The sequence below is a fragment of the Lolium rigidum genome, chromosome 4, assembly GCF_022539505.1.
Source record: "Lolium rigidum isolate FL_2022 chromosome 4, APGP_CSIRO_Lrig_0.1, whole genome shotgun sequence".
Lineage (NCBI taxonomy): Eukaryota > Viridiplantae > Streptophyta > Magnoliopsida > Poales > Poaceae > Lolium > Lolium rigidum.
The window spans coordinates 32,877,832-32,902,821 of record NC_061511.1 but is presented as its reverse complement, the minus strand read 5'-3'; the positions used below and the strand labels follow the sequence as shown (position 1 = coordinate 32,902,821).

At 45.8% G+C, this 24,990-nt stretch overlaps 3 protein-coding genes across 3 annotated transcripts; 1 reads left to right on the top strand and 2 right to left on the bottom strand.

Annotated features, from left to right (window-relative positions):
• Positions 1-388: 388 nt before the first annotated feature.
• On the bottom strand, positions 389-2,273 carry LOC124707959. Its single transcript, XM_047239652.1, has 3 exons — positions 1,924-2,273; positions 869-1,137; positions 389-780 (listed from the first exon to the last, which is right to left on the bottom strand). Exons 1-3 carry the CDS (start codon positions 2,236-2,238, stop codon positions 612-614), a joined length of 753 nt encoding a protein of 250 aa, XP_047095608.1. The 5' UTR covers positions 2,239-2,273; the 3' UTR covers positions 389-611.
• A 5,011-nt stretch (positions 2,274-7,284) lies between these two features.
• On the bottom strand, positions 7,285-8,553 carry LOC124650092 (rho GDP-dissociation inhibitor 1-like). The gene is made up of 5 exons (XM_047189653.1): positions 8,418-8,553; positions 8,262-8,334; positions 7,957-8,172; positions 7,615-7,739; positions 7,285-7,530 (listed from the first exon to the last, which is right to left on the bottom strand). The coding sequence occupies exons 1-5, from the start codon at positions 8,535-8,537 to the stop codon at positions 7,450-7,452; spliced, it is 615 nt and encodes a 204-aa protein (XP_047045609.1). The 5' UTR covers positions 8,538-8,553; the 3' UTR covers positions 7,285-7,449.
• Positions 8,554-15,473: 6,920 nt separating this feature from the next.
• Positions 15,474-16,004, top strand: LOC124646858 (histone H2A.2.2-like). The gene is made up of 2 exons (XM_047186903.1): positions 15,474-15,677; positions 15,762-16,004. Exons 1-2 carry the CDS (start codon positions 15,474-15,476, stop codon positions 16,002-16,004), a joined length of 447 nt encoding a protein of 148 aa, XP_047042859.1.
• The last annotated feature ends 8,986 nt before the right edge of the window (positions 16,005-24,990 follow it).

Sequence of the window (24,990 nt, the reverse complement as noted above, 5' to 3'; positions counted from 1 at the left end):
AACATATTTCTGAGATTCCAAAAAAATTAAGCTTAAATCTGCATATACATAGAAATATTTTGAATGTACTGTAATTTTTTGGAAGAAAATATGTTGTATTATAAACTATATTAAAATGACAAATTTCTGACAAAAAATGTTCCTACACACAGCCATAATTTTTACCGAAACTTCGCAGAGTATTCATGACATATATGTATTCATGAAATAATTTTATGATTTTTTGTAACATAAAAATACAATTTTTAAATATTTTAAAAACCGAGAGCACCGGCGCTCGTGTGCATCAAATCTTCATCCAAAATTCAGCTACTATTGAGAACTATATTGCCACAAACAGTAAGGGCTCATTAGCTCATAGAAGACAGTAAAACTGCAACGTAATTAATAGATTGACGATACTTTTGTTCCTGTCCAGCTGGACAAATGGTTGCATACAAAAACTAGTCCAAAAGTCATCACGCTTTGCTACAAAATCATGGACGTAGAAGTTCTCTAGCACAACAGGAGGTACATGGTGATAACATCATACGTGATTTATTTATGTACAGCCGCCATGTATTTACATAATGGAGATGCGTCTGCAAAGCCTTGAGTCTCCCGCGGGCGTTTCAGGAAGCCTCGGCAGTAGAGAAATGCATTTTCGCAACAGTCTCAAGCAGGAAGCTACTTCCACATTTGGCATCTTGGCTGCTGATGCCATAGTCCAAGACCTCGGTCTCATGCTTTCCAGGATCAGCTGGAGCTTCCCTGCCAATGGAGGTGCCATGGTCTTCCAGTCTGGCAAGCACAAGTAGCAGAAATCAGCAAATTCCGTCAAATAGACTTGCAAGGCAACTTAACAACAGTAGAGTGATAGAATTCTTACCCATCAGGAGTCTGGATTACAGCTGGGTTCTGGTTAGTGTTCTTGGTTTTTTTCTTGGATCTGCCCTTCTGCTTCTGTTTCTGTTTGCTCTTGTCCTTCTTACGGGGATTGGGCTGTCTCTTGTAACTGTTGTTCACAGAATGAGAAACAGATGTGACAGGGGGGTCATACACATCCTCCGCCCATTTGATGTGGCGATTCTCTCTTGGTGATGGCACCCCATTCTTTTCGCGGCTTCCTTTAATAGCAGGGATGAGCTTCACTGGTGACTGCAGAGACAAGAGAAGGAAGAGATTGTTTAGTTTCCTCATTAAGCAATATTAATAGCCACAAAATTATTTGTTACTTCCCATTTGATATAAGGTTCCAATTGGTCAATATGGTTCGGATAATAAGCCAGTTGGTTCACGTGAATCCGCAAACAAGATGACTATTACCAACAACCATAGCGCTGCATGCATGGCTACAGAGTACCGGGACAGAAGGTTGCCCGAGTAGCCTTAACACTACAACTGAAGAAATGAGCACGGTAATTTATGCAGGTTAACACTGCATCATTTGTTTTGTAGTGTCATGCTTGCGTTTCTTCCTCATAATGCAAAGAACAGCCCAAGCTAATGTATCACATGCAGTTCACAGCATTATACGCATTAAGCAATATGGTACACACAAAATATCAATGTGTGGTTTATTAATAAGCTCAAATTATTGTACTAGCATAGTACTAATAAATTTACAAGACACCCATTAATGGTAGTATGAAATTCCGTTGCCCCTATACATTGAGCCTTGACCGTCTAAACAATGATGAAATGTAAGAAGACTGAACAGTTGTTTCAGTATTTCAGTGAATGATAAAAATAGCTTCAAACAACCACGTACTAGTCACTAGTCGGAAACTAGATCTCAAAATCATGGTCAAAATGATAACAAGGTACACAGTAGAAGTCCATTTCTAGTATACAGAGTAAGAAATGGATTATATTGAACTGAAGAGCACTACTTGTCAATCTTCTGGTAAATGACAGTAAAACGGCGTAACACAAGGTACTTACAGGCAATGAAACAGAGCGCTGGTAAGTGTGGGCATCCTTAACATCCTCCGCATCAGAGCATGAGTCCTCCTGTTCGACCTCAGCGGCAAACGATGGAAACGTCGCGCACTTCTGGAGGTCCTTCTTCACCCCCGACCCGGCCGACTTGGAGACACCCACGCGCATTCCAGCCTCCGACGAGCCATCCTCCGCATTCTGCGTCTGCGGGGAAGCTCCGTCAACGGCAGATCGCTCCGTGCCGCGGGCGTCAGTGGAAGAGGTACCGTCAGATGCCACCACTGGCACGCCCCCAAGATCGCAGGAACGACCATCCATCAAGCAACCCGCTTCGTAGACCAGTAACAACAGGCTGCACTGCACTCCTGCACCCATTGGACCACAAAATCACTGCCAGCTGCGAATCGCGAAAAACTAACAGCTCACTTGTTTGGTCCTACTCAGATTAGATTACCCACATCATCAGCGTACACAATATAGAGAAAATAACGCTATGTATATAAGCCTCTACACAGATTCCATGGTAGCCTACGAAAAGAATCCTTAGCATACGTCCATGTCGATCAAGCAGACTGATGTAGTACGTAACCATTTTTAAATGCGGACTGATATAACCACGAAGTACTTTTAAAATGCAGACTGATATTACTAGGTGTGTGTCTTAGTGTCTAGGCCAGATTTGGCGAGATGGAAGATAGGGGTCAACGGTGGCATACTCTGGTCCCAGCGCCGGTGATCCAACAGAACACAATCCGACCGCGAGCAGCCGATCCAATCCCACACAAGTTTGCACTAAGAGCACTGACCAGTGACCTGAACGAGAATCAGAAAAGTCCAGCTACGAGAGGGTAGATAGAAGGACGTAGGCGGGCGGGAAGGGGGGAGGGAAGGGAGGAGGAGAGGAGGAGGAGGAACGGCCGGCCGGCGCGCGCGCGCTAGGATGAGGAGCGGGTATGGGGGTGCCAAGACCAGGGCTTGAGGCGGTGGGAGCAGCAGCGGGCGGAGGGGAAGATGAGGGCGGCGTCGTCACGGAGCAGGGTGGATAACCCCTGCGCCGTGCTAGGCATCGCCGGGTCCAACGCCGGCGGCGGCGAGGCTCGGCAGATCTGGGTGGGGAGGGAGCAGCGGTGGGTGGGTGCAGGGATTGGGGATTTTTATTCTGTCGACGCGAATGGAGATGGAGACGACGCGGAGTCAGTCAAGTGTTGGAGCAGGGATTTATATATATACGTGGAGCGGTGTGGATAAGGGGATGGACACGTGGACTGGAATGGCTTGTCGGCTTCTGCCCTGGGCCTAGTCAAATAGAGGTGCCTTCTGAAGATCCGGCCCAAATATAGGTGGAGTTTTTTTTTCTGTTAATCTTGAATTTTCTACTTACTATTGAAAAAACTTACAGTATTATTTTTAAAAAGTATGTGCTCCAGAAAAGAATTATATACGTGTGTCGAGTAAAATGTCGCGTACCTGAAACATGTTCGATGGCTTGTCAGGTTACGTTCTTCACCGGGAAATCTGAGGGATGGGCTTTGCTTTGAGATGTGTGTTGGACACGGTGTTGGAGCATGCTCGTTTGGGCTCCTTCTATTAGCCGGGACATTTTTTTTCTTCAAATGGGAGCACAAGCCGTCTATCGAGCGATAGAAGTGCCCGATCAGCCTTCTTGAAGCACCCGTGTGTGGCGCTCACTAGGTTCTGTTCGAATCACTAGTGTCACTCGAAAAATACACTACTTATGCAAAATACTTTGTTTGTGCCATTGGAGTGGAATACATAAACATAGGGATCCAATATGGTGAGGACATGTTAGGGGAGGGAATACACTTCATGAGTTGCCTCGTGACGATGGTCAAGCGAAGGGAACACATTCATGAGATGCACTCTCGGCCCACTGTGTATTTAATATGTCCATCATCGCTTTTCCAGGTGTGACTAATATAAGGTGTTATTCACGCGGACATCGGGAATATGGAAACGAGAAAGGGTACATGTTGGGTAACAAAGATAATACAATAGTTTCACCTCGGATTGTATATAGTATCACCAAGCAAACAAAACTGTTCACTTAATCTCAAATTTTCTATTTATTCTTGAAAAAAATTATAGTGTTATTTAAACAGTATGTGCTACAGAAAAGAATTGTTTACGTGTGTCGAGTAAAATGTCTCGTACCTGAACCATGTGCGATGGCTCGTTAGCTTACGTTCTTCACCGGGAAATCTAAGGGATGGGCTTTGCTTTGAGATGTGTGCTGGACACGGTTGGGCTCCTTCTATTAGCAGATACATTTTTTTTCAAATGGTAGCACTAGCCATCTATCGGAAGATAGAAGTGTTTGATCAGCCTCCTTGAAGCACCCGTGTGTTGCCCTCACTATGTTCTCTTCGAATCACTAGTGTCACTCAAAAAATACATTACTTATGCGAAATCCTTTGTTTGCACCATTGGAGTAGAATACATAAACATAGGAAACCAATATGGTGAGGACTTGTTAGCGGAGGGAACACATTCATGAGATGCACTCTCAGCCCACCCACTGTGTATTTAATATGTCCATCGTCGCTTGTACATGTGTGACTAAGGTGTTATTCACGGGGATATCATGAATATGGATCCGAGAAAGAGTACATGTCGGGTAACAAGGATACCATAATAGTTTTGCCTCGGGATGTATAAAGCATCCCAAGCAAAACAATAGTGTTCACGTGAAACACAAATGGTTTGCTCGATAAAGATCTACGTCGATATGTGGGAGTTGTTATAGGTATACATATCCCGATATCAATTATTGACCGGAAAGTGGTCTAGGCATGTTCACATATGGACATATGGTCATACATCTAGGGTCCCACACTTAACGGTTTAGTGACATTTAGGAATGCAACTAATTAAATGGAGAATGAGATAAGAGGGGTCTGAAAGTGTTTGGATGATCTCAGAAGTTCCTAGAGGATCCATGGATGATCGTGTTCGTGTTTGGATTGTTATGGAAGGTATAGGATGGTACCGGAAGATTCTAGATGGTTGCAGAAAGTTCAAACACATCCAGAAGGTTCTATAATATCTAATAAGGGTCTAGAAGACCTCGTGTATAGCCGCCCATGTTTCTTTGGAGGAAAGGTGTGTTCCCCCCTTGGGCAATTCGGATTGGGGGAGGGAGTTGGAGTTCCCGGAGGACTCATTGCCCCATTGGATGAATTGTTGAGGGACTCTTCCCTTCTTGGCTTGGCCGACCCATTAGGCATGGACACCTATAAAAGGAGGGGCTCAGGCACCCCCAGGCCTTATCCCAAGATGCAGTCCATACCCCTCCTTGGCGGCACCACCGGCCTCAAACCTAGGCGCCGCTTCTCTCTTGCGTGTGCGTGGAACCGTTGATGGAACTTCTCCTCTCGTTCTATATCTAATCTAGAGGGCGACTCCAAAGGATTTTATATACATCAAGTTTGTTTTCTGCTTCGTTGTGGTGATGGATCACACGCCGACATAATGACACTAGCCGGAAAGCGTGGATACCTCATAGGCTCGTCTACTTCAACGCTTGATACTGCAGATCTCCGCAAGGATAAAACTCTCGCGGCTAGGAGGCATAGATAACTTCATAGATAACGTCATCTTGTTACCTACACCTCGATAGTGATCTTGATTTAACCATGTTTTTTTATAGAACGTTTCCTAACACAGGGGCGGACCTCGGAAGAAAATTTCCTTGTGCCCACTTTGTAAGTAACACAAGTTTCTCACTTAGATACAGGTCTCACACACTATATCATAGATGAAAAATGCCAAGAAAGTGGTCTTGGACCCGCTGTCCTAGGCACCCTCGAAGCTCAAAGTGGGTACGCCCCTGTCCTAATAGTTTTACCATAGGGGTACTATGTGGGGGGAGACTTGTATAGGATTTCCTCATTAGGTAGGATCATAGGATCAACTTAGAGAAATCATACTTTTGCTATGCGAAAAAATCTGAAAATAATTAGCAACATGCATATATGTTGTATCTACAACTCCAAAAAAATTCAGCTCAAAATCTAATCTACACTTGAAGAAACAAAAAAGACAAATTCTGATGTGAATAGTGTCAGATCTGGTTGAATAGTATTTCACACTATTCACACCCAGATTTATCTTTTTTGTCTCTCTAAGTGTATATAGAATTTGAAGTTGCAAATTTTTGGCATTGCATATATAACATAGATGTGTGTTGTCATTTTTTTTCAGAATTTTTGAACATGTTTTATTTTTAAAAAAAATTAATCTCATAGATCCTATCTAAGATCTGATCCTACCTAAGTCTTCCCCGTACTATGTGTAGTCGCAGACTCGCATGTACAACTAGAGGATATGTGTAATCCATGCATTGCTCATGAGTTGTGAGTGATGTATATGAGATCTATGGTCAGATTTTTTTTGTTTGCTTCACTCTCATTGCAATTTTGATCTCGGCAATATTGTGGGGTTTAGTGGTCTGGCCAACATTATGGTCTTCAAACACAGACCACTTTGCTCGATATATGCAATTTGTGGATAACGGTTTCACCCAGTTTAGTTGAGAAAGATAAATATGCAACTTTATATCTTGTAGATTTAGTCTACACGGGGTGGTTACGTGTTGGCGAAGTCTAATTCACACTTTAAGATTTACGAGTCTCGTATTCCACACATTCCAACGGTTAAAGAACAACCAGAGAACCGTGCTAAATGGCCACGAACGTACCAAATGGTTTGCAATGGAGCCATAGATCCACATATGATAGAAAGAATGATAGAGGCTTCTAACTCGTGTTTGCAGGTAATGTGATGTGGTATATCAAATTTGAACAATGTGATTGTATGAGATGCATGCGATGTAATATTCTTTTGTCATGGCCTACACATCGTCGACAGAAGCCAATATGATGTCCAGAAGAATGAGAGAGGGCATGAGCCAAATAGACTCGAGCGTTTTTCTCCTGATCTTCCATGCAACACGGGTGGTGATGGGCAATAGCCTTGTGAGGAAGGCTTGGGTGCATGACAATTGTCGTCCAATAAGATTTAATAAAGTGAAGGTTTGATGGAGGCCAATGCAGTAGAAAATTGCGCTCCAAATCTAAACATAGTATCGACAATATAATAGCAAATAAACCACTGACTCCAGGCAAAGACCTCTTGTTAGGTGTTTTATCGCATAAAGAGTGAGATGGCTGAGCATGAGGAAGAGAACAAAGAACATAAAAATTGCAATGCGGCGCCTCTATGGAAGAGAACATTAAGAAACAAGTAGCCGATAACCTTGCAAGTATGTCTGAAACAATCGGGCAGACTAGAGTGCAGCAACAAATCAGTATCAGTCATGCTGCTAACACGTGCCAGTTAATTGTCAACATGCAAATTCAGAGAGAAGCAAGTGACCATTCAAAAGGCCAAAGGGGCTGCAGATTCAGTTCACTCAAGGCCATCAAGATCACTTCAAATGATCGCCATCCAGTCATACATGTACCTAGCAGACTAAAGCAGCGACATCTCCCTACTACCGACTCTTGTTAATTAGACTACTCCTCCCCAGTCCTTCCTGATCTCAAAGCCGTACCTCATGTCCAAGTACACCTTCCCGTCATCGTCCACGAACTGCAACAAAAAGTTCAGGAAATTACACGCACATCGGTCGGTATAAGATAGATTCGCCGGAACAACTCTCGAGCTATAATTTACCTTGAGTTTAGCAGAATAAGATCCCCTCGCAAAGATGCCGCTCGGGGTGGTGTCTTCCTCGGCGTCGTAGGTGTACAGCTCCTGCCGAGGGCCGAAGGTCCCGAGCATCACCTTCTGATTCTCCACTACAAAACAGAAGGATTCAAGTTATTTATTTACAGACAACATGTGAACAATGACTATCATGGTCATCATCATCATCTCAATGGGTGATTACATACTATCCAATGAACTCAGTGAGTGAGCCAGTGGAACTGGAACATTTAGCATACTGTCGGCACCACTCCTTGCTTAAGAACCATTCACTGACAGACAGACAGACAGTGCGTAGCGAGTCGTCACCTCTTACGCCGGCCTTCCAGACGGTGTGCGAGTACTTGAGGCCGGACACGATGTTGTTGGCTACGGTGAAGGAGAAGCGGAAGCTGTAGGGACTGCCGTCCTTGAGCGTGAAGGCCCTGCTGCTGTCGTTGGTGAACGGGATCGGCAGGAGCAGGTCCGGCCTCCCCGGCGCCAAGATGGTCAGGTTCAGGACGGTCACCTCCGGTTCTGCACTCTCTGAACATTGCAAGGGAACAGTCGATCAGACAGACAGTTCAAGCATCTCATTCTCATCTCCTGAGGCTGTCATGTCGTAGTAGCAGTACCTCCGAGCTTGGTGGTGTCGACGTCTCCGAGGAGCTGCTCCTTCCATCTCCTCAGGCTGTCGTCCTCCCCCTCCTGCGTATGTATGTATGTACAGATCCGTGAGGTGATGAGCAACCGAGCAAGAAGGGAAGACGGGGGAGTGGAGTGAACCATGCCTTGAGGAGCTGGAGGTGGTCCTTGAGGGGAACCTGGGGGCCGAGAGCCACGCTGCCGGCGTCCTCCTCTTCCTCGTCTTCCTCCGCCATGCTCGCCGACGCTTCCTCCTCCGCATCCATGGTCCTACCTACTAGTACTGGCCTGTACCAGATTTCTCCTGGGAGACGACACAGATGCAGACATAGGTCGCGTCAAAGTAAAGAAAAGGAAGCAAATCAAATCTTGGAGTAGCAGCGGGCAGGCAGCGACTCGCGTGATTTATGGGCAAACGAAGGGCAAATACCTGAGCTGCGCCTGAGTCGTGATTCGGAAATCGGAAGCGAGCAGTCGATTTGTTTTCGCAGCCGGGGATGCAGCTCGCCCCGCCTCTCTCTCTAGTGTGTGTGCGAGTGTGAGTGAGACAAGACAGAGTGTGTCTGTCTTTTGCTGTGATTTACTTCTCTTTTTCTTTGCTGCGAGAAGGGAGGAAAGCTGCGAAAAGTGCTTTTAGCACACGGGCTCCAGTGCTCTCGCTCAGTTAAAAAAATTAAAAAATGTTTTTACAAGTTATAAAAAATTATGAAAATAATTCTGTAGATTACCAATGATACATCCCACAATCATGGAAAATCCCAATCCAAAATTCTTTTTATTTTGACCTGGACAAAAATGACAAATTCTGCTATGTTTTGGAGATTTGAAAATGACTACTCAGATCTACAATTTTGTTATTTTTGTGTAGCTCAAAATATTAAGTATTTGAAATTGATTTTTTGCCCGTTTGTGGGATACATCATTGACTATGTGTGGATTTTTTTCCAGAATTTTTTACAACTCAAAACTATTATTTTTAATTTTTTTAAAAAACGAGATCACTGCTGCCCATGTGCACCAAATCTCTGTCCGGAAAGCTGGGGATGCTGTACACCGACCTGGTCGGCCTGTACGGGGCACCGCACACCCCACCGACCAGGTCGGTTGGTTGGGCCGCGGCCCATTAAGAGGAGGTAAGTTGTTTTCTTTTTTTGGTGTTTTTTTTCTGTTAATAATTTTCTTTTTCAATATCTCACTTTAAAATAAAAAATTCGGAGAATAAAATTTCAAAATCTATTCAGATTCGAAATTTCCGAAATTTTAAAAATATTCAGATTTTTATTTCATTTTTTCGAAATTTGAATATTTTCGGATATGGACATAATTTAAATTTGAACATTTTTTAAAATTTGTAAATTTTATTTTTTCCAAAAATTAACATTTTTAGTTATGAACAATTTTCGAATTTGAATATTTTTTCAAATTTGAACGCTTTATATATTTGAACGGATTTCAAATTTGAACGCTTTTATAATTTGAATACTTTTTGTATTTGAATGGATTTCAAATTTGAACGCTTTTTTAGTTTGAACATTTTTTTAATTTGAACGGATTTTAAATTTGAACGCTTTTTAAATTTGAACATTTTTGTATATGAACGGTTTTCAAATTTGAACGATTTTAATTTTTTTTTTAAAATTTTGAACTATTTTCAAATTTGAAAATTTAAACTATTTTCAAATTTGAACAAAAATAAAAATAAACAGAAAAGAAAAAAAGAAAAAAGAAAAAGAAACCAAAAAGAAACCAAAAATAAAAAAGAAAAAGGAAAGAAATGAAAAAAGAAATAAAAAAGAGAAAACAGAAAAAAGAAGCGAACTGGGCCGACCAGGCCGGCCCATACCGCGCGCGGGGTTTATTTTGATCAACCTTTTAAAAAAATCGAAATGGGAGCTCGGCCCAGCCCATCTGCATCAAAAGTGACGTACACCCTTTTAAATTAACCCAGATTTAGTGCAAGAAATAATGAAAGATATTTTTAAGTACCAAAACTTTACATGCCACGGACCACAAAGTGGCAACATAAGGCTGGTGCCAATGCATAGCCTCACTCTCACCCGCCACGTCAGCTTTTTCCCTCACTCTCACCCCACTCTCACCCCACCTTGCCAATGTATGGGCTATAGTGAGAGCTCTCACTTCTCTCTCCTCCACATCAGCTTTTCCCTCTCCTCGACATTAGCATTTCTTTTTCAGATTACAATATTAAAAATAATGCAAGGAAATTATTTTATTGAACTAAAATTGTTACCGATTACATCATAAAAAAAAATACATAAAAATTTGAAAAAATTACATAAAAATTTGAAAAAATTACATAATCTAGGCATTATGAGCCCACACATGCTCTATCAAATCTTGCTGGAGCTGTGTATACACCGGTGAGGCCCTCATATCGGTGTCAATCTGAATCCTGGCAGCTAGGTTTGGTGGTGCATGGTGGTGTATTGCAGGGCCGACATTGGACTCAACGGTCTCATAGGTGTGCTCCAAATTTGTACCACGCTCATCGTCGATGATCATGTTGTGCAGAATGACACATGCACGCATGATCAACCCAAGAGTACGCCTCGAGTAGGAGCGTCGAGTATAGAGGGGGGCTGAAATTTTAGGGTTTTTTGAAGTACCAACGGCTACCCCAACGGCTAGCTGAGGTGGACGAATCAGATCGCGCCACCTCAGCCACTACCGCCCCTCTCTCGCCCCTCTCTCGCCCTCTCTCGCCCCTCTCTCGCCCCTCTCTCGCCCTCTCTCGCCCGCACTATCGCCCGCCCCACTCTCGCCCCGGCTCGCCACCGCGCCGCCCCGCCTCTCGCCTCGCTGTCGCCCCCAACGCGGGCGGGAGCCGGGCGGCAGCGGGCGGTACCGCCCGGCGCCAGCCGCAGCGCCCCGCGCTCCCGTCCCGCCCCACTCCCGCCCCTCTCTCGCCCGGCGGCGGGCGGTAACGCCCGCGTTGGCACCAGCCTAACTCATTTATCATCTAAACAACAAACGCAAAAAAGCTCCTATGCATCTCGTATGCGTTTATAATGCAACAAACCGTCTTAATAGAAAATAGATCGTACAATCGTCATCATTAGTTGATTGCACTTACACGTTGCTCCATAGTAAGGAGGTAAGACCATATGTAAATCGACAAAGTAGCCTTATGACTACTAACCTATGAAAAGTTCGGTTTGACAACTCTGCTAAAAACCACAACTTTTGACAATTCTAAATTTATCAACTTAAATAACAAAATCCCACACGAATTCGAGCCTTTGTTTTCTTCCCAACTCTGTTTAGCCAATTCGCAAACAAAAGGATGTATATTATATGTGAAAAGCACAACTCCCTAGACAAGATGGGAAAATGGGTAAGTACCAAAAAGATGGTCAATTGTTTCATGTGAAGCATAAAATACATATTTAGTATAACGTCTCCTTGCGAAATTATCCTTAGTTAACAACACCTTCTTGTAAATGAACCACATAAAGATCCTAATTTTTAAAGGTAACTTAATACGCCAAAAGTATTTTTTAAGAAAAACAATATACACATTCATATAATCAGCATACATAGATTTGATCGAAAAACACCTATGGTGGTTATCCTGGTTAGACGCTATTTAAAACTATTTGGCTCATCATTTAAAGTTGCCCCATTACTTCACCTACCGGGCTTATCCAAGTCTCATTTGTCTTCGGTTAAAGCTTGTGTGAATTCTATATTCAATGGCTTTTAAGGTAATACACCAGCAACCGTAATATTTTTTTAGTTCTAGTGATATTATATAAGGACGCACTGCTACAAAGCGACTCTACATCCTCCTCTCCTCTTCATCCAATTTGATATCACCGAGTAGGAGGTGGCCCAGCAACAAAGGTCAAAGACCAATCCTGCGGATAAGGGTGGATCTGGCCCGCATCAGACGCACGAGGTTCCTCTCTAGCATGCTCGTCTAGTGGTGGGTGGCACATCCATGGGCGGAGCAACCAATGATGAAATGGTCGGACCCTAAGGGCGACGACAACCACGAACTCCCCCATAATCAAAGATATGAATCTTTGTGCGACCGGTCATCATGACGACAAATCTGCACTTTCGTTTTTTATATTTTTCTATGTATTCTTCATAACTCTCTATTGTCATTATGTTTACTTAGGGAAGGTGTTATTGTTAATCTTTTGTCTAGAATTTTTTTGAATAGTTATGAATCTAGTTATGTAGGACTCATGTGTTTTATTACAGGTCTTGACCTCATTTGTTTAATGTTTTCCGTCGATTCTTCATAACTCGGTATTGTCATTTTGTTTACTTAGGAAAGATCTTACTGCAAATATTTTGTTAGCTTCTGTAGTCACAAATTTATATTATAGTTCATGTTAATTGTAAGTATTGTTTAAAGTTTTATGTTAGGTTGTTATGTTTAGTTACAAATCTCATTTATGGTCCATGTTTTGTTTACAGTTTTCCATTAGGTTGTTTTAGGTTTTATGCATGGCTAAATTTTAACTTATTCGAAAATATGTATTTTATTTTGGTGAAATTGCATAAAAGAAAACAACCATTGTGGCATCTGCACCTGCACATCGAGTGGGATCTCTTCACTTGGAAAAAGCCACATCCCTACTCGAGTGTGAAACGTGCAATTATTTACACAGATGGTGACCCAAGGATAAATGGAAAAATCTAGTCTCCATGCGAACAATACTAGAGAGAATTTCTACTTTTGTTTTCTTATCCTTGCAAGGTATGATAGGTAGTCAAATATGATGTAACAGTTCTCTTTCATTAATCGGTTAATTGGCCTAAGTGTATTGATCTGTGGAAGTATCATAGATAGGCATGCTTGATTTGATCACATTTACAAATATATTAATAGTTTTTCTATGCAACGAATGATCTTATTCTGTATTGATATTGATTATGTTATGCTTGCGATGGGAGCACAATAAATTGTGTTCTGAAAGAATATGTGGTTGCGTTATGAATATAAAAATTCTCTTTGTGCGAACGGTTAAACTAGAAAATCATAACTAATGGTCCCAACTATAAGGAAACGGAGTCTTCCAAATAATTGTTTCCGAAAAAGGTGCCTCATCGGTGACAGGTATTCGCATCGTTGACAGATAGCTAGGCCTTCACATCAGCTTTAAGCCCATGGTAATGGGCCCATTTTCCGTTGCTGATGGGGTTTTAACATGTATGAGTGAATGGTATTGAGTTGTTGAACGGGAATCACCCAGATATGTGTCTTTCTAGAACCGAGTTCTCATGCTATCTCCCGCAACAAAAGAATCTCGCTAAAAGAAGTCATCTTTCACCCCCATAAGCTCCTTCCAAAAAAGATAATCTATGGGTTTAGCTTGAACTTGCGAAAGTGTTTTACCATTTAGGTACTTATTATATAGCAACTCCTGCCATGCACCTTCTTTGGAGAGAAGCTTAAATAACCATTTGCTAAATAAACATTTTTTCATTATTTCAAGTACATTGATGCTTAGACCCCCTAGCTCTTTTAAGCTCACAAATAATGTTCCACTTTATTAGTATATATTTTTTCTTCAACTCATCAATTTTCCAGAAGAAAGGATGCCTATAAAAGTCCAATACTTTCCTACCTATTTTGATATCTCAAAGAAATACTATAAGAGCATTGGAAGGCAGGTTAGAACAAAATTAATTTGCACAAGACAATATCCATATCAGAGCAACTTGCCTAACCATCATGCACAAAATTTTTTCAAAACGATCCTCGAGAAGTTTCCATTCTTTATTAAGAAATTTCCTATGAGGAAAGGAGACAAGGGAAGCAATATGGAGGAGTTACATGCACCAAGACTTAGCCATTTCAAGGGCAGAAAGGAGTAAATTTTCATCACAATATAATAAATATCCAATAACGTGATATTTTTGCCATCATCCATACGAATCCAACGAGCCAAAGAGCACCTCAATCGGAGTTTGTATGAAGAAATGATGCCCAAATTACTGCAGGACTCCACGATGTTTAACGACCACTTGTACGACCGCTTTGTCAAACCGAACAATATATGAGAAGGCCCGAAGGACATATCTGGTGCAATGGTTATCACAGGCGCAAAACCGACCTCCGTGAAACTACATAAGGAGGGGAAAACCCTAGTCGTCATCAACAATTCCATCACATCTCCGCACGGTGGAGCCATGCCGATGTGCCGCCTCCATTGATATTTCATCAACACCACCACCATCAGGACACGCGAGGAAGAGGAGGAGAAGGGTCACGCCACCATCACCACCAGGCGCCGACCCATGGCCGTGTGCGCTAGCCATTGCCGTGATCTCCATCAACGCCCCCATCTCTCTCCATAGTTTGTGTATATGTAAGATTGAACATGGTTGTGCTCTTAGTGTAATATTCATCTATTTTTATTATCCATCCTGTTGGGATAATAAAATCTACATTGAATTCAAATATGTATTTAAATCTACATTGAATTCTAATATTCAAGCAGCTCGGCATGTAGAACGCCTATATATATGTATTTAAATTTTTATGTAGCCTAATCTACGTTGAATTCAAATATATGTATGAATCTGAAGAAAATCTATCGAACTCACCTGGAATTAATAAAATCCCCACAATTAGCCTAAATTTTAGTCAAAATTTGCTTCGTTTTGACTGAAATTGGGTTGTAATTCAAATCTCAATCTGGCCTAGCTAGGGGAGATTGGAAGTTGGGCGCTTTTTAAACCAAAATTGCCTCAAATCCGACACTATTTCACGTTGGATTTCGGTCTGGGAACACCAACTAGTGGAGATGCTCTAGGAGTTGTACTACTTTTTTTAATTTTACAAGTGTACTGCGGAGTACATCTTTTAGGTTAGAATGAAGTACTTTTGAGGTGTTGTTCACAATCAATCACAAAGGGCGTCCATTTGCAGGTGAGACCCACCATCATCACGAGACGCGCCTCACGCGCGCTCCTTCTAATGCCCAATCCCGCGCTCCTGATTGGCCGGTGCACCCCTCCCACGGATCAATCCACCCAAGCCAGCATCCACCGTCCACCTCCGGTCCCATCCGACGGCGCACACCCCAGGTCACGCGGATCGCCCCCGCAGCCCGCACACCTATAAAACCCCTGACCCGGCAGCTCCAAATTCACTCAAACACAAATCGCATTCTCCTCTCCCATCCCACTGCACCCAAATCCTCTCGCCGGAGCCAAGGAAGATGGACGCCAGCAAGGGCAAGAAGTTCGCGGCGAAGAAGCTGGGCGGGCCGAGGAAGAAGTCGGTGACCCGGTCCGTCAAGGCCGGGCTGCAGTTCCCCGTCGGCCGCATCGGGCGCTACCTCAAGAAGGGCCGCTACGCCAAGCGCGTCGGCACCGGCGCCCCCGTCTACCTCGCCGCCGTCCTCGAGTACCTCGCAGCCGAGGCAAGCCCCACGCATCTCCCCTCTCTTCCCATCTGCTTCACCCCTTTCCAACAACCGAGCTGACTCTTCTTCCCGCTGCTGCAGGTCCTGGAGCTGGCCGGCAACGCGGCGCGCGACAACAAGAAGTCCCGGATAGTCCCGAGGCACCTGCTCCTCGCCATCCGCAACGACCAGGAGCTCGGGAGGCTGCTCGGCGGCGTCACCATCGCCCACGGCGGCGTGCTCCCCAACATCAACCCGGTGCTTCTTCCCAAGAAGTCTGTCGAGAAGGCCGAGAAGGCCGTCGCCAAGTCGCCCAAGAAGGCGGCCAAGAAGGCTGTAGTGTAGTTTAGCTGGTTTGTGTTTAGTGGAGTAGTTCAGGCTGGATCGGCGCCTGGCTTTGCTTTCTCTTCGTTGACCCGTCCAGGCTGTCACGCGCACCAAAGGCCCGGGAGCCCAACGGCGGAAACTTGAGAAGGCCCCATCGCGCGCAATTATCGCCTCCGTTCCGTACCTCCAAGTCGGCGCACGCGCACCGAAGGAAGTCGTCGTCGCTCCGTCGACCCATCCAGGCTGTCATGCGCACCAACGGCCCCACCTATCCTTCTCCGTCCGTGCGCGGATCAGCCCCCCGCACCCCGTTGCTGCTTTGCTGGAGGTTAAACAAGCCACAAGGGTTCGTCGTTCCATTGACCGCTCCAATTAATTAATCCACTTTAATCCTTCCATTACCCTGCCGCGCGTACGAAAGAATAACCGATCAACACCCAAATGTACGAAAGCTAAATCCTAATCTGCTCATGTACGTGCGGTGCCGAATACATGCCTTGTGCGTTTATTTCACCTTTTTTCGTTCTTGTTTTCCTTGCGCACTGGGTTTGAATACGTCCGTCATGTACGTGTATACGTACGTGTAACTGGGTACACGTCAAGTCAGCCAAAACAAGGATTCTCGTGAGTCACACCTGCTACCTATAGCTGCTGCTACCATGTGCGATTAAAAGCAGAGAGCGAGCGTGCCACGCCGGCCCCACCCGCGTCTACCAACACAAGTTTAAGCGCTCGCTGAGGACAAGCTAGAGTACTACGTGTCTCACTGTTACAAAGTCGACCCACCGATGGTTTCTCCTCACAGTCCAATCAAATTAATCAGCTGAGTCCACACCTACGCGCGTACCTCAATCTGTGCATATATGGTTTGCTATTAAACCAGTCAAAACGCGAGCCCAACATCATAAGTGTGTTTTTTTCCCGGTTTGGTGTTAAAGTCAGCTCTCTTGCAGTTTTCCTTGTGGATTATTTATAATTGTCTGATCTTTTCTTATCTTTTCAGGTTCGGAGGCTTTCCATATTAGTTGTCCCCAAGAGAGGGTGTTTAATGGAGCTTCTAGTTTTCAGGCATATTTAATACTCCGGCAGGAACGCGAAGTGGAGGGGGTCGTCGCCCTGCCACATCCCGTTGGAGGACATCTTCACCGCCGCCATGTCCGCTGCTGACACCAACGCCGACAACGATGACATGGTTTTTTTTTCTGCGTTCTTTAGCGTCGTAATTATTCCCGCGATGGCGGAGACGGAGTGGCGCTGTGGTGACAGTTAAAATCAAGCATACGACGAGCGGGCGGGGTTGTAGTAAGGCCGATGGAGAGCAGAAAGGGAAGGAAGCAGCGCGGGCGGCTCGTGACTGTAAGAACACATTTTGCGAATACCACACTACAATGGTTGATTATTTGATTTCAACTTTCATGTGTTTTTTTAATCGATCTGGGTGTATTTAATCATTCGCCGCGAATTGACGTCGCAGGCCGAAGCCAACGCACGGCCATATATGCACTAGTGCGTTTTGCTGCTATTTGACCGACCAACCTAGCTAGCATGAGTAGGCGGTTGCTAGCTTCATTTGGTCATGACCATACGGCCACGATGTGTTTGTTCCGTTCCGTACCTCCACGTCGGCGCGCATGCATGTACCAACGGATCAAGACCCAAATACTCATCCATCCATAAATTAGCTAAACTGCTCATGTACTAGAGTACTCATCCATCCATAAATTAGCTAGCCAGCTCGCTCCTTCCTTCCTTCCTACGTACGTGCGCGCGCGTCAATTGCTTTGATCCACGTATACTACGTACACAGTCCAAATCCAACCACTAGCGCGCGCGTGCTACCTCCATCTAATTCAGACCAGACTACACTAAAATCTGCTCCTATACATATATGACGGAATTTGAACCCCAAAAAATCACATATATTCTCCAAAATTCATCTGTTTGCAAGTGCCACCTCACTAGTCGATCTCGCAATCTTGCCGCGGCGGCCGGTTTGCCGTTTAATATGAAGGTACCGCGTGGGAAATCTAAAAAATCCGAACCAAAATGCAAAAAAGGTGGATTTCATTCATTCAAATCTAGGACAATTTATGCATATACATTTGAACGCAATTTATAACACGATATCACGAAAGCTAAATCCTAATCTACCCGTGGCTTTCTCTCTCCATCCATCCATTCATTCTTCCAAAATACTACTAGTAAAACCAACAATCCATCCATCCGGCCGCTATTTACCTACTCCTTCCATTCTCAAATAAGTGGATATCCAGATTTAAAATCTATCAACGAAAAAGATCGAGTGTGTTTTCTCTATTTCTAATGCACTTTAAAGTAGGAAAAAAAATGCCCCTAATTTTTGATTACAAGGGAATCAAGACCACGTCCCTAGTCGATTAAGCCACGTCACGATTGCTCTACCATTTTGAAATTATGGCGCAGGAAATTAAAAATAATCTGAACCAAACTATAAAAATGTGGACTTCATTCAAAATTAGGATACTTTATTTATTTGGACGGAACTTAATACATGATATTACGAAAATTAAATCCTAATATATTGGCGTTGTCATCGTCCGCGTCATCAAGGATGATGATGCCAGCCTCAGAGTCGGACTGCCGGCCGGATGGCGATGGTGATCGCTGCCGATCCGTCGTCGTGGAGCATCGAGGGGATCTCCGTGTGTTGGGAAACCGCATACATATAGCAGCTGGAGGTTGAAACGTACTATCACTCTTTCAAATGAGTGAGTATATACGGATAGTTGATGTGAGATGCAAGGTCGCACGTACGTCCGAGGTGAAACCTTACAACTTTGGCGTTTGCTGTTGCGGGGTCGTGCGACAGATGGCTCGATTAGTAGGAGACAACTCAGACGAGGCGGAGTAATTGTGCGCACGGACGGAGAGTCTGCTTAATTTTTTCACGCGACAACTAGCTGGTCCGGTTCGGTTGCAGGTGTAGAATACGTACGAGCAGGAGCACTTACGCAAACTTGATTACCGAGTTTTGTTAGGACATGAGGTGGACTAATTCGGTCGTTGGAGCAAATCTTTTCCATCCTGTGAGATTAGAAACCGAAGTCACCCCACGATCCTCAGCCCGTAAATATAGTAGTATTGTTGAAGCGTCGGCCTCTTCGTTAGCTGCTGATTTTATCCGTAATTAGCTGCTGAGTTTATGCATTGATGCAAAAAAATATCCGTAATTAGCTGCTGATTTTATTTCTTAATTAATTTATCAGGTCATCCAAAAAAATCCGTAATAAGCTTCTGCTTTTACTATACATTAATTGGCCAAGCACGACAAAAAACTAGGATAGGCATGAAAGCACATGCAACACTTGTTACCAAGCCTAGCCCTTTTCCCACTCAACGCTAGGAACCTAGGTTTTTTTTTTTTTGTACCCATATGACCCATCAGCTCGGCTTTCTGCCGCCGCAGGCTAGGACAAATTTCAAGCATGTACTTCTCCCGCCACCCTACCATGTGTACGTAGCTGGTGCCCATGTCCATGCACCTGCCTTCCCATTTTCCAAGTATCTACTACTTTGCTGTTAGATAAGTTGGAGTATCGTCGATGTCCCAACCGTGGAATATGCATCTCCAGCGGCACGACCCAAACAGAGCAAAAGCATCCGCTTGCGTTCCCGCGGTCGAAAAATGGGCCTGCCCTATCCCAGCGACCCGACGCATGGTGACGGCCAGGCCGTCCGTGGGAACACATTCATGACCCAAATTTGGGCCGCGAAAGACTCTCAACGGACGGTGCGTGTGACGGCTCCCTACCACCCCGGGCCCGTCTGGCAGTGGAACATGGTCCGCGAAAGGAGCATTTCAACTTCAACGCCAGCTGGCCTTCTACGCTGGGCACGGCAATAACTGCCGGTGTATGGAGACCCGTGTCGAAAACTGGACGGTCACCCATCGGCCGTCCTTTTTAATCACAGATCATCAACAACACCATATTGCAACATTCACCCAATAAATTCCTTTCCAGAAGCAACTTCCACAAGGCGGCATGCGAAGAAGAGCATTTCCATGGAGGAAGCCAAAGCAGGACAACGAGGCCCGGGCTTCCTCGTCCAAGCCGAGGTCGATGGGCCAAGAAGGAGCCGCCAAAAGCCGATAGGGAGCTCTTCTCTGGCGAGGAAATCCATGATGACACATACCACTACTTGGGGTACCTCGCTACATGGCCGAGGTGGCCAAGGAGGAGGGAACTATGGACCAACTCCCATTCTAGCGGGACAACATCAAGGATGAAGAGGCGATGAGGCTCGTACTCCTAGTCTCCCAACAACCCGAGCTGGCCTGGTCACAGCCTAGCTACGCCAATGCGGTTATGCCGGCATGCGTCTCTAAGGATGAGGCACTCAGGATGGCCTTGGAGGCCTTAGCTCCACCTCCCGCGCTCACGCCTGCCCCAGCTGCTCCGTGTGTTCAATAATAAATTCAATATATCTTTTTTGCTTGGCGCGCGGAGCCAGTTATTTCCGATTCCTTTCTTTTGGTACGCGCGCTGGCGGAGATGCAGGCCTTTTTTCCTCCTTTCCCGTACGATAAATACTAATTTACTTGCTCCATTCTGATTATATTTTAGAAAAAATAAGATAAACTAGCGTTGTATTTATTAGTAGTACTGCATGTTTGCATATGTGAACATCCAATCCAATTAATCTAGTGCATTGTTTGTTGGTTTGGTTGCGCATCAAACGTATCGCTCGATAATAACAATAATAGACAAGGTCGAACAACTGGAAATTAAAAGCTGGAGTTGGTGGCTGGAAATTAACATCTGACACGTACTAGTTGTTTCGGGGAGCGCATGCGGAGGAACGACAATGCCGCTGTTATCATTTTTCTTTTCTTTGAGCAATTCAAACAGGCGATGATGATTTCGTTGGGAGCTGCTTGCAAAGACCCGTGCCTCACCAAGAGCAAGCCGCGTGTCAAGCAACCAATTTTGACTCGGCATGAAAAAGAAATCGCGAGTTTTCCTTCTTCTTTTTTATCGTGCGCGCCATCGAGCTGGACGGTACAATCAAAACGTATATTTCCATTGTCAAGTTAAGCACGCATACAATTAATATATCAACGCGCGCCTCCTTTCCTTTTCTTTTTCTCGCGGGCGCTAACTAATCATCCACCAATACTAGCTACTTCCACTATGCATGCGCCCGTGTATGGCTCCCCACAATTAACCAAAGGAGGTCAAATTTAATTACATGACCACAGTCACACGACGTGTGCCGTGAAAAGCGACTCCGTTTTTTTTTTGAACAAGTCACCAGGTGAACCCGGTAAAAGCTGCTAATTAAACACTGGAGTACAAGCAAACCCTATAAACTATGGAATTACACAGGGGTCCAGGAATTAACCATAAATGAATAAAGAGAAAACTTGAAAACGCGATCAAGCCCTTCGTCCTCCTCTTCCCCCAGATCGAACTCCGGCGACGGACTGCGACCAGGCCTCCGGGGAACAAGCCACTTGGAGACTAGGCCCAGGGGATCACCGACAGCCGGAGCAAAGCAGCGGCGGAGCGACAGCCCTACTGCCATTGAGTCTGACGCGAAGACGGAAAACCGCCGATGAAGCATCGGAGATGAGCTCCTGAATGAAACCATCACCGCCGACAGAGCAGACTCGAACTCAAGCCACCACCATGGGCCTTGAGAAGCGAGAGAGAGAGAGAGAGCCAGCAGCGTCTTGTACAACATCAGAACTAGAAGAAGAAGTTGGAACTGCGTCGCATCTGCCGTCCCCTCGCCGCCATGGCCGGTCAGGTCGGAGAAACACGCCGCAGTCCGCCTCCAGGCCCACCTCCCTCGCCACCATGGCCGGCCAAGGAGACAAGGAGGCCACCTTCTTCTTCAGAAGCTGACTCCTAGGCGCCTTATCGAGGAGCCTTGCCGCCGACGAGCTATAGTCCCAGATCCACCACGGATCTGGAAGGAGACCAATAGTGACGGGCCATCTGGTGCTGCGCCAGAGCACCAAAAGGGCACTCAGCCCCTGCCACCTCCAGATCGAGACGAAGACGGCGAGTCCGCCCGATCCCCCACGCCACCGAGGCCGGCTAGGATCGGAAAAGGGGGCGCCATCAGGAGCTCGAGGGAGGCGCCGAAGGCCTTATTTGGAGATCAGCCGAGATGGAGGCCACCTGGGCTCCGGCCGCCGGAGCAGAGAGGAGAACCTCCACCACAGCCCGCCCAAGATCTGGCCAAGAAACCTGGGCTCCTACTCCACCGCTAACCGGCAGACCGCCGGAGACTACTCCTATCCTAGGAACCTACCCGGCGCGTCCCGTCCGCCACCTCCGGCCGGCATCGCCGCCGGAGGGGCTCGGGATCAGCCCGGTTTAACTCGGCTGCGCCTCTGTCTACTGTAGATGAGAGAGAGAGAGAGAGGTGGGGGCACGTCTGCCTTCTCTCATTTTCATTTGAGTTTAGCTCCTCAACTCTCCCGCTCTGATAGCTACTACCGTAGACAAACACCTCATGTATCTCTACCATGTATTACTATTTACTACTTTTAAATACATATATGGTATTGACTATCAAAAATAAAAGAACCAAAAAACAATCCATCTGACAGATTCATAGCTGGCCACCGTTTCCATCATTAACCGAACCAGCCTTACGTATAATTCGTATTCCTTGTTTGACTAATTTTATTATGCTTTTTCCTTTTTTTTTTCTTCAACTACGTGTCTGCCTAATAAACCGGGACGGACTAACACTCTTCCCTTCCAAAAGCACAACGCGTGAGATGAAGGGATCATGGCCAAGCGTCCGGCGAGAAGCGAGGTAACGGGAGATGCATTGCTTTTACTTTAGTGTGTCTAGGCTTATGTATGAGCTGGATGGCCAAGGCGTCGGTTGCGAGCACGCCGTCGGAGGAGGACCGTGCGTCCATGTAGGATTACGGCATCGGCGTCGGTGCGAGAGCGACACTTCGCGGAGGCGCAGGGAACTATGGCGCCGAGCCGCCGAAGCTGGCCGAGGCCCTCTGGCACTAGGTTGTAGCGTTGTTCGCGACGGCCGGCCGGCGCGCAGGGCAGCTCCGTGTCCACTTTGACTCAGCTGCGCGCCTGGCCGTTCTGACCCCATCGTGCACCATCAACATACGGGAATGACTTCATCACACGGCATGCATGGCTCCACACGTGCACCAAGCTCTGCCGATAGACCTAATTAATACATAACTATTGATGGCTTTAGTTATAGGCTCATAGCTCGGATGCAACATGCACATGCCAGCATATCTATTTCACCGTGAAATTTTCACGGTACCTAGCTAGCTGAGCATGGTTCCCTCCTAATTTTCCGGATTCCTTTTCCAAACATGCACACGCCATGTTTTTTTATTTGGCTAGATTCGGTCAGCGCCAGCTACTACTACCATCCACAACTACTACCTGTTCTTGTCGCCAAGTCCATCGTAAGAGTGACTGAGCCGAGGGTAGGAAGGACTACCGTGCATGACCGATTCGGTACGGGACACTTCAAAAATATTAAACGTTCATGTGATTTTGATTACACCAAAATAGCTGTATCTAGAAAACCCAAAGTAAATCCGCCCAAATGTGCATACCAACGGTTTCCCCTGCTCAGTTTAGCATGCCGACAACTTTTCCCGCCCAATACGTACTCGATGGGTCTTGGCGCCCTACTTCTTTGTCCCATTATTTCATGTGTCCGTACCCCCGTTGGTGATGCCGTATTCGTTGCATATGAGTTCCGAATCGGGCTTGTGACGAGATGTCGGAACCATCTCGAGAAGGTGGCTTCTCCCGAGTCATCGGACTTGCGATTTTCCACAAATCTACGACTTAACACCTCGAGAGATTTCGTTTGCACTATGGTGAAGTTGGACCCCAGGATCTACGAAAAACTCTCCTGGCCCGAAAGAGCCCTCTCGTCCCGTCGTTTCGAGCATTACTTCTCATTCCATGTTGGCATCTTGTTACGCGCGACTTTATCACGTGCATGGATTGGCGGGGTGAAACCTGGCGTTCCCCACATCGTCTCACCGCAACGCTTACTCGGAGATCGTGTTCACCACATGGAGAAAGCGGTACAAACCATTCGATGCGCTAACCTCGGGCCACGCACCCCTTGCCAATCCACGAGGGTGCCTACTCGTCGCGTTCCCGCGTGCCTTTTTCGAGTCGACGGAGCACCGAATCGGTCCCGTCATCTCACGACCATAGGTTGTCTGGAGATTTACCGCGCTCTCTAGCGCCCTGCTTTGGGAGGCTACGACGCCGCCATTAGGCTCCGGGACTTTACCCGCCCAAATTTGCGTACCGGTGGCTTCTCTCGCTCAGTTTACCGTACCGACAGTTTTTCCCGCCCAAATTCCGGCACCTACGCACTCGATGGGATTTGGCGCCCTACTTCTTTGCCCCATGATTTCATGTGTCCGTACCCCTTCGCCCACATCCCGTTGGAGGACGTCTTCGGCGCCGCCATGTTCGCTGACAACGCCAATGTTTTTTTCTGCGTTCTTTGGCATCGTGATTCCTGCAAAGGCGGAGACGGAGTGGCGTTGTGGCGGCAGTTCAAATAAAGCACACGATGAGAGGGTGGGGTCGTAAAGCCGATGCGACGTCTCATGGCGTGACACCAATGGGATTGCGCGAAAGAGACTCCCCGCGGATCGGCTGAGGATGGCCATGCTCCGATGTCACGCCGCTTCTTTCCCTTTCCACGACCGTGCGCCTCGACTGGGTATGTTTTATTATCAACATATTTAAATCTTGTACTAGTAGGCATAGGAGAGAGGGCGACGCGTGTTTTCGTCGGCAGAGGATGCCTACTTTTTTTTGGGCTGGCCGAATGTTTCATCTGCAAGAGTGCGAGCTGTGAACCAGGCAGCACTAGTAGTAGGCAAGTTCATTTTAGAGTTACTATGCATTATGAAGGTACTAATATAGAGTAGTGTCTTGCACTACTAGTATATACAGTATGTTACTCACCACTATGACTAGTCTAT

Excerpts from the sequence above, each read along its gene's own strand:
- LOC124707959 (XM_047239652.1), bottom strand. The coding sequence starts at position 2,238 with ATGGATGGTCGTTCCTGCGATCTTGGGGGCGTGCCAGTGGTGGCATCT. Across the intron at positions 1,138-1,923 it reads AGCGCTCTGTTTCATTGCCT|TCACCAGTGAAGCTCATCCC; the intron begins GTAAGTACCTTG and ends TTGTCTCTGCAG. Across the intron at positions 781-868 it reads GTAATCCAGACTCCTGATGG|ACTGGAAGACCATGGCACCT; the intron begins GTAAGAATTCTA and ends TGTGCTTGCCAG.
- LOC124650092 (XM_047189653.1), bottom strand. The coding sequence starts at position 8,537 with ATGGATGCGGAGGAGGAAGCGTCGGCGAGCATGGCGGAGGAAGACGAG. Across the intron at positions 8,173-8,261 it reads CGACACCACCAAGCTCGGAG|AGAGTGCAGAACCGGAGGTG; the intron begins GTACTGCTACTA and ends TGCAATGTTCAG. Across the intron at positions 7,531-7,614 it reads CTTATTCTGCTAAACTCAAG|TTCGTGGACGATGACGGGAA; the intron begins GTAAATTATAGC and ends TTTTTGTTGCAG.
- LOC124646858 (XM_047186903.1), top strand. The coding sequence starts at position 15,474 with ATGGACGCCAGCAAGGGCAAGAAGTTCGCGGCGAAGAAGCTGGGCGGG. Across the intron at positions 15,678-15,761 it reads TCGAGTACCTCGCAGCCGAG|GTCCTGGAGCTGGCCGGCAA; the intron begins GCAAGCCCCACG and ends CCGCTGCTGCAG.